Source organism: Cebus imitator, unplaced genomic scaffold (genome assembly GCF_001604975.1).
Source record: "Cebus imitator isolate Cc_AM_T3 unplaced genomic scaffold, Cebus_imitator-1.0 Scaffold121, whole genome shotgun sequence".
NCBI classification, from domain to species: domain Eukaryota; kingdom Metazoa; phylum Chordata; class Mammalia; order Primates; family Cebidae; genus Cebus; species Cebus imitator.
The window spans coordinates 399,245-412,608 of record NW_016107436.1 but is presented as its reverse complement, the minus strand read 5'-3'; the positions used below and the strand labels follow the sequence as shown (position 1 = coordinate 412,608).

Here is a 13,364-nt window from a genome sequence, read left to right as displayed (position 1 = left end):
CTGCTGTTAAGCCACTACAGGTGACAGCTGACTGAATATCTATCAGGATAGCATCTTCAGGGTGCCCAGAATATCACTAGAGGTAGTTTACAATGATCCTGTGAATTTTCCATTAATTGTAACTGCCCTTCTCTCACCCCAAGTCTAGGGAACACCATAATTCCTGAGAGCTAGGAGGAGGCAGTGAGATGGGAAAGGCCTAGAGAGCTGTAGGCCCTGGCTCAGAGGAGGCCCTTAACCTGGTGGTATCTCTTCAGTTTCTTTTAGGTGTCCCTTGTGCTTAGCGGCAGGTTAAGGAATTCAGTAGATGAGAGGATTTCCTCCTTCCCTCCCTTCCTTCCATAGACATGTGGATTTGGTGTGTGCATTATTGGTTCGGTCTCTCCTCAGAAAGCCTGCTGGTTTGGGCCCCCATGAAGAGATTGCTCCTCTTTTCTCTTCTGGGATACCGTGAAAAGAGCATTGGCTTCAGAGTCAGCTTCATTTAATTTCAAATCCTAGCACACCACTTAGGTAAATTGTATACTTTCTCTCTAAGCTTAAGTTTCACCAGTAAGACAGGATAAGGTTTACTTCTTGAGGGGTTGAAAAGTTTTAGTGAGATAATGTTAGAAACTGCCTGACTCATTGCAGATGCTTAATAAAATGTCAGGTTTTCTTTCATTCCTCCCTTCTTCCCCAGACGAGACAAAATCCCTGGTGTCTGAAAGTTACCAGGTGCAGGAAGTTTGGGGTTCCAGCAAGCTCCCTCTGTGACTCTTGGTGATATTTTGAGCTCCTTCTTCCTGCTCCTTATTCCTTGGCCCTCTACCCAACTCTCTCTACTCCCCTGCTCCTGAGTTTCAAGTTTCATTTTTGTATAACTTCTGTGGTCCATACTTCCAGCTCTTCTCCTTCCCAGACTAAGAAATCCTTTCTCCTTGAAGAAGGACTTTCTTACCCAGAGATCAGAATGTGAAACAAGGGAGAGATGGAGCTGAAGGAGTTGGATTTGGTAGGGGTATTGGAATAAAAAGCTCATTTCCCTTTCCAGGAGCGTGGAATGACTAACCTGGCACCATTCTAAGGGGAAAGAAGGGTTTAGCCAAGTCACAGGATTGAAGGACCCTGATGGGCAGGGGCATGGTGGATAGTGGTTTTGGAGTGAAAGGAGGAAGCAAATGGGTTGTGGGTAGGTGAGCTCCACCTTGGGATCCAGAGCAGGTGTCGGGTGAACTTAGAGAGGAGGAGAGGGCATGCGGATGGGTTTCTAAGGGGGCATGGGGTGGCCCACCTGGGAAAAAGGTAAATGAGAAGATGTAGGCGGTCTTGTTTTCTGTTCCAAGCCGTCTGTCTGGGCGGTCCCACAGCCCAGATTCCTGAAAGCCCCTAAAGGTCCCTGGAGTGGAGTACGCCCTCGGACAAGGCCCAGGGTCCGCGGGGAGGGAGGAGCCTGAGGCTGTGGGTGGGGCTCGCGGAGCCGCCCCGCCCCTGCCTCCGCCTTCCTGCCGCGTCCCGGGCTCTCCCCTCGCCCAGCTCCCCTCCCTTCCGTGCTCGTGCTGGAGGGCGGAGCTGGGCCAGCTCCATTGTGAAAAGGAGGGGAGAGGCGTGCGGGAGCTGTGCTGAGGGCCCGCCACCAGCGCCCTCACCTCCTGGCCACCGCGGCTGCACCTGGCGGTCCCTGCAGCCGGGATGCAGCGGGCGCCCGGGGCTGGCGGGCAGCGCAGCGGCTCCGGGGGCATGTGCGCTGGCCCAGACCGCCCGTGACCATGAGCCTGACCGCCCGCGTCTCCTGCTCCATGCTTAGCTGCTTCGTAAGTGCTCACCCTGCCTTTGGGTGCCTAGGAGACCAACGCTTGCTTGCGCCCACAGCCTTGCCCAGGGTCAGCCCTCGATTTCAGCCCATCCCCCTTCCCAAGGCCCCTGGCCCGACCCCGAACGTTTAGTGGCAGGGATGGTGGGTTAACTCTTTTATTTCTTGGACTGGCTTCAATCTTTGGGTGCCGGGGATGGTCGAAGGCCAGGAATGGAAATTCTGTGGTCCATCCCGGCCCCGCAGCCACTGCCCTTGACTGCAGATCTCCAGGCCCCGCCCTGCGGGGGTACATCCCTTTACCTCCGCCTCTCCATCTTGGTCCCACCCGCTGTATCCTTGCTTGGGGATGTGGGATGTGGCCAGTAGGCTGCGTGGGATGTTAGGGGGGCTGGTCAGGGAGCGCGGGATGTTCTGTGAGCTGGCTTGGGGCTCCAGTCCCTTCTCTCTTCCACCACTCCATCCCTCACCTGACATGCCAGCCTTTTCTCCTTGACTGTCCCCAGACAGCCTCTCTTCTCCATCTTCCCTGCCTCTGCAGGGTTCCTTACCTCTGCATCATCCCCGGTCCTCCCCTCCTCCCGCGCTGGCTGATGCTCCTTCCCAGCTTCCCCCATCTGTCCTCTCAGCTGTCCCCCCCTTCCCCGTGGGTGTCTGCCAGGCCTCCTCTCTCTCTCTCCCCTGGCTGTCCTTGGGTCTCCTGGCTCCTCCAAGGCCCGTGGATCCCCTCGGGTCCCCTCCCTGGTGGTTGGGCGGGGAGTTCCTTCTTCTTGCCGTGGGTATTCCTCAGGAATTCCCCTCTGATTAGCAGGCAGCGCAGGTTACTTGGCAGGTAATGGGGGCTTGTCAGCAGTGTGGGCCTAACAAGAAGATAAGCCCAGCTCCCAAACACATCTTCCTTTTGAAAGCATCAGTGAAGGCCCTCTAGAGGCGTGGGACTGAATCCCCCCACCCACTCCTCTTTGTCTCCCTCACCCACCAGATTGAAGCTTCAGTGGCTACAGGGGCCTGATTTCCTTCCTCCCTATAACCAGCTGCCACATCTGGCTCCTTTTCCTCAGGACAGCACTCTCCCATCCCCATTCCTGCCTTACCCTTACATGGGTCTAAGGAAAAGAGTCTTTCTTTTTCTTAGTTTTCTCTCCTCCATTTTTGAAATGTTGGTTGCATAGGAGAGTCCCTCTTTGAAGAGTGCAGGTTCCCAATTCCTCCTGGGGCCTCACTCTTTCCTTAGGCTTAATAGGCGTGAGTACTCTCTCCATTTCACCCTTACCTGTCTCCAACCAAGGCAGATCTCTTTTCCCTCCTCTGGTGACCAGAACCTTTAGAGGTGTGTGTGTGGTTGTCTGTGGATTTCTTGGTGGGGGAGGGGAGCAGAATGAACCTCATGGGCTAAGCAGAGCTTGGTGACTTAGAACTGTGGCCTTCCTACAGGGTGAGGAGGGGCCCCCCAGCCTGGAGTACATCCAAGCCAAGGATCTGTTCCCCCCCAAGGAACTAGTGAAGGAGGAGGAGAATCTTCAGGTAAGGAGGAGTTGGGGGCCAGGGTAGATGGAGCTTCCTGCCCAGTTAAAAAAACATCCTCCCTTCCCCCAAATATCTTCAAGGGGATCTGGTACCGGAGCTCTGGCTTCCTGCTCTGTGGTCTCTGGAGGAGGAGGGTTTGTCTGTGTATCCTGGAGCTGTTGGCCCCAGGGAAGGAAAGACAGCTTTCCTCTACAGCTGTTGCCTGGTGCTCTCACTGTGAAGAGTACTCTCCTCTCCTGCCTTGGTCCACTATTTCCAGAGCTTTTCCAGAGGGGGTTCCACAGAGCAGGGGCTGTAGAGGAGGATGAGGCGGTCCCTCATTTCTGGACTGAGGGTTTCTCTGCCCCTTGACAGATCCCCTTCACAGTGCTGCAGGGTGAGGGAGTAGAGTTCCTGGGCCGGGCAGCCGATGCCCTCATTGCCATCTCTAACTACCGGCTGCATATCAAATTCAAGGACTCTGTCATCAACGTGAGTTTCTGTATTGTTCTCCTACCCCTAAGCTAAAATCCCTGTGAAGTTCAAGGTGGGATTATTCCAAAGCTCTCCTTGATCATGTCTTTAAAAAAGTTGGAGGCTGGGCGTGGTGGCTTATGCCTGTAATCCCAGCACTTTGGGAGGCCAAGGCAGGCAGATCACTTGAGGTCAGGAGTTCAAGACCAGCCTGGCCAACATAGTAAACTCTGTTTCTACTAAAAATACAAAAATTAGCCGGGCTTGGTGATGCGCACCTGTAGCTCCAACTACTTGGGAGACTGAGGTACAGGAATTGCTTGAACCCAGGAGTCAGACGTTGCAGTGAGCTGAGATTGTGCCACTGCACTCCAGCCTGGGTGACAGAGTGAGAAAACGCCTCAAAAAATAAAAAATATATAAAAAGTTGGGGCTCCCTTCTCTTTCTCTCGGACCTCATGTTTTCCGGCCTTATTTTCCTAGCTATAGCTCTGTTTCTGGCTCATTCTCTTTTCTCCTGTCTTTCCATTATTTGATCACTGGCCCTTCTAAGGAGCATGGTGGCATTGTTGGAAGAGCACAGGCTTTGGAGTCAGCCAAACCTGGGCTCTTTTCTTGCATTGCCACTCACCGGCTGGGTGACCGTGGTCAAGTCACCTAACTGAGGCTGATTTTTCTCTTCAATGATATGGGCTGAAAACACCTGCCCTGCAGGGTTATTGGGATCACATATGCAGAGGACTTTGTCCAGTTACCAGGTGCTTAACAGGCCCTCAGTAAATGTCAGTTTCCTTCCTGCTATTGATACATCAGTGCCTAGGCTGGGGTGAGGGTAAGGAGTGGTGCCCAGTGAAGGGTCTGAGCTTTAGTTTGCCCTTCCTCTAAAGGTCCCCCTCCGGATGATTGACAGTGTGGAGAGCCGTGATATGTTCCAGTTACAAATTTCCTGCAAGGACTCCAAAGTGGTCAGGTGAGAACCACAGGGCCTCACTCAGGTCCTCTGACCCTAGTCTCATCCAGATCTCTGTGCTGCAGGGTTTCTCTGGTGCAAGAGAGGAAGGATCCTGCCTCACTTTCCCCAGTTAGAGGAAAAGGTGAAGACCATGTTCTGGGTTGGGATCTTGACCTGAAAAAATGGGGGTAATGCTTAGTTCATGGAGTCATTGGAAGGATTATGTGAGATAATGTTTGTGAAAGCACTGAGGACAATATCTGGCACAGAGCACTCACATTATTGTTGGTTTATTTATTTATTCATTTGATATACATGTATTGAATACCCCACTCAATGCTAGACTGTTTTAAGTCCTGGGGATACAGCAAGGAACAAATAGACAAAATTTCCTCTTCTTAGAGAGCTTACATCCCAATGAGGAGATACCATCAGTAAGTAATAGGTAAAATTTGTGAAATGATAATAAGTGCAAAGGAAAAAAATAAAGCAGGGAAAGGGAATATGGAGTGCTGTGAGGGCGAAGATTGTAAAATACAGTAATCAGGGCAGTATACGCCTGTAATCCCAGCACTTCGGGAGGCTAAGGTGGAAGGGTCGCTTCAGCTTAGGAGTTCAAGATCAGCATGGGCAACATGGCAAGACCTTGTCTCTACTAAAAGCAGAAAAAATTAGCCAGGTGTGGTGATATAGGCCTGTAGTCCCAGCTACTCAAAAGGCTGAGATGGGAGGATCACTTGAGCCTGAGAGGTGGAAGGTGCAGTGAGCTGTGATTACATCACTGTCCTCCAGCCTGGGTGACAGAGTGAGACCCTATCTCAAAACAAAACAAAAGTGATCAGAGAAGCTGCACCAAAAAGGTGGCATTTGAGTCAAGACCTGAAGAAAGTGACCTTGTGGGTATTTTGGGGAAGAATGTGCCAGAGAGAGAGAATGGCAAGTGGAAAGGCCCTGAGGTGGGCGTGTACCTGCACACTGGAACACTGGCAGGGAGGCTGGTGTGGCTGGAGTAGAGGGCATGTGGGTGAGGGTGGTGGGTTATAAGATCTGAGAGCAAAGTGGGGTGTCAGACAGTTTGGGTGTCATGATGACTGGCTTTTACTCTGACAAAACAGAGAAATCACTGGAGGATTTTGAGCAGAAGAGTGATGTGATCTGATTAATGTTTCATAGGGTCATGCTGGCTGCTATATTGAGACTAGATGAAAGAGAATGGGGGCAAGAGCAAAAGCAGAAACTGGGAGGCTAGTTAGGAAGCTGTTGCGGTTACCCAGGTGAGAGATCATGGCAACCTGCCTGAGGCGGTGGCAGCCGAAGTGGTGAGAAGCAGTCAGATTCTGGGTGTAGTTTGAAAGTGGAGATGAGAAGATTTGCTCACAGATTGGAAATGAAAGAAAGGAATCTGGGGTGACTCTGAGGTTCATTAAAAGGATAACCAGTTTAGAGCCTACCATGTGCTCAGGTCTATGGGGGATTTAGAAGGAGCATTCACATTGCCTTTCCCTTCAAGGAGGCTAAAGTCTAGCTTCTGGAAGAAGACTTAACATGTGGCAATATGCTATGGAAAGATATGTTGCTTAGTACTCCAAGCAGGCCAGGCATGGTGGCACACACCTGTAATCCCAGGACTTTGGGAGGCTGAGGTGGGAGGATTGCCTGAGCCCAGGAGTTCAAGATTAGCCTGGGCAATGTAGAGAGACCCCGTATCTACAAAAATTTAAAAAGTTAGCCAGATGTGGTGGTGCACAATTATGGTGCACCTCAACCCAGGAGGTCAAGGCTGCAGGGAGCTTGATCATACTACTATATTCCAGCCTGCATGACAGAGCAAGAACAAGATCCTGTCTCCAAAAAAAAGATATATATATTTATTTATTCCAAGCACATTAAGAATCAAGAGAGGAAGGAGTTTCTGGAATAGAGTTGTTTAGGAAGGCTTTAAGGAAGAAGCGAGATTAAAACTATCTTCAAAGCATCAGTAGGATATGGCTAGGCAGAGAGGAGACATTATCAAGCGGAAGATAAAAACCAAGGAGATGGGAAGGATGTGAGCAGGACTTCCCACCTGAAGCAGAAGGTTTGAGTTAGGGAGTCATGGGAGATAACACTGGTCTGTTAGGGTGGGGACAAGGAGTGCAGATGTTCAGAGCCATGTGGTAGCATGTAGATTTCATATGAGAGATGGTAGGGCCCCAGCTGAGAGAATAAATATGCCTCAAATACAGGAGTTCTTGGGAAGAGAATTATCGCAAGAGACAACTTCTGTTGGGTCTTGGCCAGTGTCCCTGGTTCCCCTACTCTGGGTCCCCACTGCCTTACCTGCTGCTTTGCAGCCTCCTCTCCTCACAGCCGTCCTGTGGCTTTTGACCCTGATAGCCCCATGGCACAGCTGCACTTTGCCTCATCCAGGCCTGTGGCTTCTTGCCTGGCAGGTGCCACTTCTCCACTTTCAAGCAGTGCCAAGAGTGGCTCTCACGGCTAAGCCGAGCCACAGCAAGACCTGCCAAGCCTGAGGACCTCTTTGCCTTTGCCTACCATGCTTGGTGCCTGGGGCTGACCGAGGAGGACCAGCACACTCACTTGTGTCAGCCAGGTGAGGCCAGTCTGTTTGCTTTGGGAGGCTGCTTCTTACCCCTTGGTTCTCATCCCTCCTCCACCCCTGCACATTGGTGCTCTGGGAAGCTAACTGCCATGGGGGCTCTGTTGCAGGTGAGCACATACGATGTCGGCAGGAGGCGGAGCTCGTGAGGATGGGCTTTGACCTGCAGAATGTCTGGAGAGTCTCACACATCAACAGCAACTACAAGTGAGAGGGTTGGGGGACCAAAACACCTTCCACACCACACCACTTCCATGTTTGGATAAAGCATGGTGGGCACAGCTCCTGAGTCTGTGAGGGAGGAAGGCTGCCGGTTTTTCTTCCCACAAAGCCATCCCCAGGAATCTTGTCATCACATGTCTTAGACCCAGTTCGGTGACTCCCATCTGGTCTCTTCTCAGATTGTGCCCCAGTTACCCCCAGAAGCTGCTGGTTCCTGTGTGGATCACTGACAAAGAGCTGGAGAACGTGGCTTCCTTCCGCTCCTGGAAGCGGATCCCCGTGGTTGTGTATAGGTGAGGCAATGGGGCTGGGGAGTAGGTAGGCCGTTTCTTATGCAACGAGGAAAGAGTCAAAATTGGAGGTTTTGGGTAACCTGATTGACTGGGAATTGACACTCTATGGGGAAGTATGAAATAATTTTAAAACAAAAACTATCTTAGTTTTTTCTCCTAAGAATAAGGCTATTAGGAAGTTTATTCATCCTTTTTTAGAGTGGTGTGTGCGTGTGTGTGTGTGTGTGTGTGTGTGTGTGTGTAAAACACTGCATTAGTACGGGGGTTGGCAAACTGGCCTGCAGACCAAATCTGGATTATAACCTATTATATAAAACGGCTTGTAAGCTGTGAGTGGTTTTTACATTTTTAAAGAGTTATTTAAATAAAAAAGCAAACATAAGAATATATGACAGAAACTGGTTGTGACCCACAAAGCCAAAAATTTGTTGTCTGGTTTTTTACTGAAAATGTTTGCTGATGCCTGCACTAGAATATTGTAGCTAAAATAGAGTGAGACAGGGAGTAACCATGAAGTTTGGAATTGTTCCTGTTCTTGGCTCAGCCAGGCCTTGTTCTCCTGCTGGGTGTCTGTACCTGGAGCAGCTGCTGTGCGATTTGATGAGTCAAGGTCACCTTGAGCATACAGAGCCCATTTGAGGAAATATGTGTGATGGTGCTTTGTGAACTGTGAAGCCCACTAGTGATGTTGGGGCTTTTGGTTGCTCTTATGACCTGGATGAGTTGGTAGCCCCTGCTGACTCTAGAGACTTTGGTCTAACCGTTCCCTGAGGTAGGCTGCTGGAGGCTTCGAATGCCAAGGGCATTACGGTTTTTTCTGTTTTGTTAGACACTTGCGCAATGGGGCTGTTATCGCCCGCTGCAGCCAGCCGGAGATCAGCTGGTGGGGCTGGCGCAATGCTGATGATGAGTACCTGGTCACGTCCATTGCTAAAGCCTGTGCCCTGGACCCAGGGACAAGGGCCAATGGGGGCTCCCTCAGCATCGGGAATGATACCAGCGAGGCGTGTGATGCTGACTTTGGTAAGGTGTGGTTGATGCTAGCCTCCCAGGGAGCAGGCCCCCCCCCACCACTTCATTGGCTCCCAGGGAGTCCCCAGTGAGAGTCTGGGAAGATGACAGCACACAGGGTGCTGGGGTCCTGCCTTGTTGGAAGCTGTGGGGTGTGAGGGGTCTCTAGTTTCATGTTCTGCCTTCTGAGAGGGAGTACCAGAGGGCCAGTGGGAGGATGGGTGGCTGGCTGACTCAGGGGCTCCTCCCTGCTGTGTGTTTAGATTCCTCTCTGACCGCATGCTCTGGAGTGGAGAGCACAGCAGCCCCCCAGAAGCTGCTGATCCTGGATGCACGATCCTACACGGCAGCAGTGGCTAACCGGGCCAAGGGTGGAGGCTGTGAATGTGAAGGTATTGCTGTTATGCCAGTGTTTGCAGCCAGCCTGTGCTCTGGATGGCTTTAGTGAGGAGGGGGTTGTGGGCCCATTGTATAGTGGAAAGAACCCAAACAAACTGGCTTGGAATCACTACTTTGCTACCTACTAGCTATGGTGACGACTATGCTGAAATTGCTTAATCTGTCCAAGCTTTATTTTCTCTTCTATAAGAAGGGGATGTTACAAACCTTGCAAAATTGTTGGGATGATTAGAAGTTGCATATGTAGGCCAGGCACGGTGGCTCGTGCCTGTAATCCCAACACTTTGGGAGGCGGAGGCGGGTGGATCGCTTGAGCTTAGGAGTTCGAGACCAGCCTGGACAATATGACGAAACCCTGTCTCTACCAAAAACACAAAAAATTAGCTGGGCGTGGTGGTGCACGCCTGTGGTCCCATCCCAACCACTCAGGAGACTGAGGCATGAGAATCGCTTGACCCTGGGAGGCAGAAGTTGCACTGAGCTGATATTGTGCCACTGCACTCCAGCCTGGGTGACCATGAGACCCTGTCTCAAAAAAGAAAAAGAAGTTGTATTATATAAAATTATTGGCACAGAGCTGCTACTGTTTATTGAGAATTTATTATATATTGTCTTTCTAAGTACTACTATCATCGGTCATTACTGCTACTATTACTAGTATATGGCACCTGAGTCTCCAGAAATACAAGCGTGATTCCGATTTCAAGATTGTATTTAGTTCCCATCCTGGAGTTCTCTGTCCTCCAGGGAAGCTTTGTCCATCAGGGCCACTCTTGTCCTGGATGCCTGTTCCCAGGACTCGCTTTTATGTCTCACTCTCCTGTCATGTCTACAGAGTACTATCCCAACTGTGAGGTCGTGTTCATGGGAATGGCCAACATCCATGCCATCCGGAACAGCTTTCAGTATCTCCGGGCTGTGTGTAGCCAGATGCCGGATCCTAGCAAGTAGGTGTTCCCTGCTCGCGTTCCCTCCAGTCTCATTCCTTACCCAATACCTCTGCTTCTTGGGAGATTATATGGGGAGATGAGATGTTTGGAGAGCAGGAGATCTGAGGCCCTGGGTGGAGCTGGGTGCCATGGGCTAGTTCCAAGAACTCTTCCACTTCTCAGCCAACACTTTGGTGTGGTCACAGGACATTGGATTCCTTTTGTTTGGATCAGTTGTTCTACTCAAAGAACACAGAGAACTGGGAAGAGGAAATGGCTGAGTGTGCATGTGATGCTTCTCAGTTCCTCTTCTGATCCTCAGAAGCTCTTATGTGCTGCAGGTCCTGTCTTCCCTACCTTCCTGCTAGATACCTCTTGGCCAAAAGGCCACGGGATGGACCTCTTGGTTTCAGTTCTCACTGCGGACTTCGTTGGGTGCGGCTGGCTGTGGGTGGTGGAGAGACTGTTGTGGCCTCAGCACCCTTGGTGACCGACTTGATTTCTGCTCTTGTGTAGCTGGTTGTCGGCACTAGAGAGTACCAAATGGCTGCAGCACTTGTCGGTGATGCTAAAAGCAGCTGTGCTGGTGGCTAATACCGTAGACCGGGAAGGCCGGCCTGTGCTGGTACACTGCTCAGATGGCTGGGACCGCACACCGCAGATCGTATCCCTGGCCAAAATATTACTGGACCCGTATTACAGGACGTTGGAGGTATTGAGACGAATTGGGTGGGAAGTCAGAGGGAATGTGGGAGGAGGGAAGGTATTGAGCCCTTTGGATCTGTCCTGGGGATATTTCAGTAGAGGACATTGGTGGCTCTTTTTTTCTTTTTTTCAATTCCCAAATGCTTGGAAAATTGGTGGCTTTGAGTTCTCCTCTAGGTCCAGTCCTATTTTTCTTTGAAGCTGCCTGCTCCCTGTTTTGGGCAGTTCCCAGGAGGGTAGCATATCAGCATTTCCTGAGAAGCCCTATGTTTGAACAGTTTCTTTTTTTGCAGGGCTTCCAAGTTTTAGTGGAATCGGACTGGCTAGATTTTGGGCACAAGTTTGGAGATCGCTGTGGCCACCAAGAGAATGTGGAGGACCAAAATGAACAATGCCCTGTGTTCCTCCAGTGGCTCGATTCTGTTCATCAGTTACTTAAGCAGTTCCCCTGCCTGTTTGAATTTAATGAAGCATTCCTGGTAAGCCCTAAACCCTGCGACAAGGAGGAAGTGGGGAATGTCAGCCTCAGGACTCCAAGTGCAAGCTCTCTCTGCCTTCCAGGTAAAACTGGTGCAACACACATACTCCTGCCTGTACGGCACATTCCTGGCCAACAACCCCTGTGAGCGAGAGAAGCGCAACATCTACAAGCGGACCTGCTCTGTGTGGGCACTCCTTCGAGCTGGCAATAAAAACTTTCATAACTTCCTCTACACTCCCGGCTCAGACATGGTGAGTCTGAGCCCTTTTCTCATAGGTGCTATTTAGAAACCTATAGGGAGAAGGGGCTGAATCAGTAGGGAAAATACAGAGTCAAAGGTTTAGAGAAAAAAGGGATCAGGAACTCTTCACAAAGCACTAGTATTGAGCTGCTTCCCCAGGTCCTGCATCCTGTGTGTCATGTCCGGGCCCTGCACCTCTGGACAGCTGTTTATCTGCCAGCATCATCTCCATGCACACTTGGGGAGGAAAGCATGGATCTTTACCTTTCCCCAGTGGCCCAGAGCCAGGAGTTCTCTGGCCGCTCTCTGGACAGGTAAGAAAAGCCCTTCTTCCTTTCTCCTCTCTCCACTAGGAAGGCAGTAACTGCTTCCTATCTCATCTAAATGTTGTTCTCTTTCTTTTTTTTTCTTTTTTGAGACGGAATCTTGCTCTGTCGCCCAGGCTGGAGTGCAGTGGCTCACTGCAACCTCCACTTCCTGGGTTCAAGCTATTCTCCTGCCTCAGCCTCCTGAGTAGCTGGGATTACAGGAGCCCAGCGCCGTGCCCAGCCAATTTTTTGTATTTTTAGTGGAGATGGGGGTTTCCCCATGTCGGCCAGGCTGATCTCGAACTCCTGACCTCAGATGATCCACCCACCTCAGCCTCCCAAAGTGCTGGGATTACAGACGTGAGCCACTGTGCCTGGCTTCTTTCTGAGATATTTAAAAGCAACTTCTTGAGTAATTTGCAGGAAAAACTTGGCCCAGCACTGGTAGCTAGCCTGGAGTGTACTCTGTTTTCAAGGTCCTCTGAAGATAAGGTTGGATACTTTCTTTCCTGGAGGAGCTGCTATCACCCTGTGTGATAAACCCAAGCATGGGAGAGAACAAAACAGAAAGTACTATTTTAGGAAGGTTTGTGAGAATGCTCTTGATTTTTGTTCACTGGTACAGGGAATGGGGAGCTTGCTATATTAGTAGCAACCTTTGTTGTATCCAGCATTAGCTTCCAGAAACATCTGACTCTCAGCGAAATGGGTTCCCAGCAGGAAGATGGCCTTTATGTTACTCCCTCAGAAAAAGGCCAGAATTTAAAGGGGAGACATAAAATTAGTTATTTTCTGGCTGAATGTTCAGGGGGAAGTGAAATGAGGGTTGGTTAAATTATGAGAGTAGTACATTGTTTCTTGTTTTTTAAAAAAATAGTCAAAATGATATAAAAGTAGAAAATGAAAATCTCTCCTTAAGATCCTTGTCCTGACAGGTGTCCACCGTTAATGCTTGGCACGTGTCTTTCCAGATGTTTACCTCTATATAGACAAATCCACACTCTCACGCGCTGATATGGAAACATTTTTTAAAAACAAAATCAGAATATTTTTACATGCCCTTTTTACTTTTTTGCATATTTTGCAAATTGTTTTTCCCACTTTGTATTAGATTGTCTTCTCATAACAGCACATATAAAGCTCCTTTCTTGTTTTTATTGGGTTCAGAGTAGTCAAAAATTTATGTAGCCAGATTACTATTCATCATTTATGTAATTTCCATTTTTTTTTTTTTTAATCATACAGGGAGTGCTTTAGTGACATCCTTATTTATATAACTTTTTTTTAAATTGTAAAATACAGGTCAGGCATGGTGGCTCATGCCTGTAATCCCAGCACTTTGGGAGGCCGAGGTGGGTGGATCACCTGAGGTCAGGAGTTTGAGACCAGCCTGGCCAACATGGTAAAACCCCGTCTCTAAAAAATACAAAAATTAGCTGGGCGTGGTGGCAC

General features: G+C 49.9%; 1 protein-coding gene across 4 annotated transcripts in view; it reads left to right on the top strand.

Annotated features, from left to right (window-relative positions):
- The window catches only part of MTMR4 (myotubularin related protein 4), a 28,097-nt gene that overhangs the window by 3,312 nt on the left and 11,421 nt on the right, over positions 1 to 13,364 (top strand). For 3 of the 4 annotated variants that reach the window (XM_017539763.2, XM_017539765.2, XM_017539767.2), the window contains exons 3-15: positions 3,227 to 3,316; positions 3,674 to 3,790; positions 4,660 to 4,742; positions 7,157 to 7,317; positions 7,434 to 7,530; positions 7,725 to 7,838; positions 8,668 to 8,861; positions 9,113 to 9,241; positions 10,084 to 10,195; positions 10,694 to 10,889; positions 11,176 to 11,361; positions 11,444 to 11,614; positions 11,764 to 11,918. In XM_017539763.2, coding sequence (XP_017395252.1) covers positions 3,227 to 3,316; positions 3,674 to 3,790; positions 4,660 to 4,742; positions 7,157 to 7,317; positions 7,434 to 7,530; positions 7,725 to 7,838; positions 8,668 to 8,861; positions 9,113 to 9,241; positions 10,084 to 10,195; positions 10,694 to 10,889; positions 11,176 to 11,361; positions 11,444 to 11,614; positions 11,764 to 11,918 — 1,805 coding nt within the window. Of the gene's footprint in view, positions 1 to 1,491; positions 1,794 to 3,226; positions 3,317 to 3,673; positions 3,791 to 4,659; positions 4,743 to 7,156; positions 7,318 to 7,433; positions 7,531 to 7,724; positions 7,839 to 8,667; positions 8,862 to 9,112; positions 9,242 to 10,083; positions 10,196 to 10,693; positions 10,890 to 11,175; positions 11,362 to 11,443; positions 11,615 to 11,763; positions 11,919 to 13,364 lie in introns of those variants that run through there. The other variant, XM_037742455.1, reaches the window with a different exon arrangement.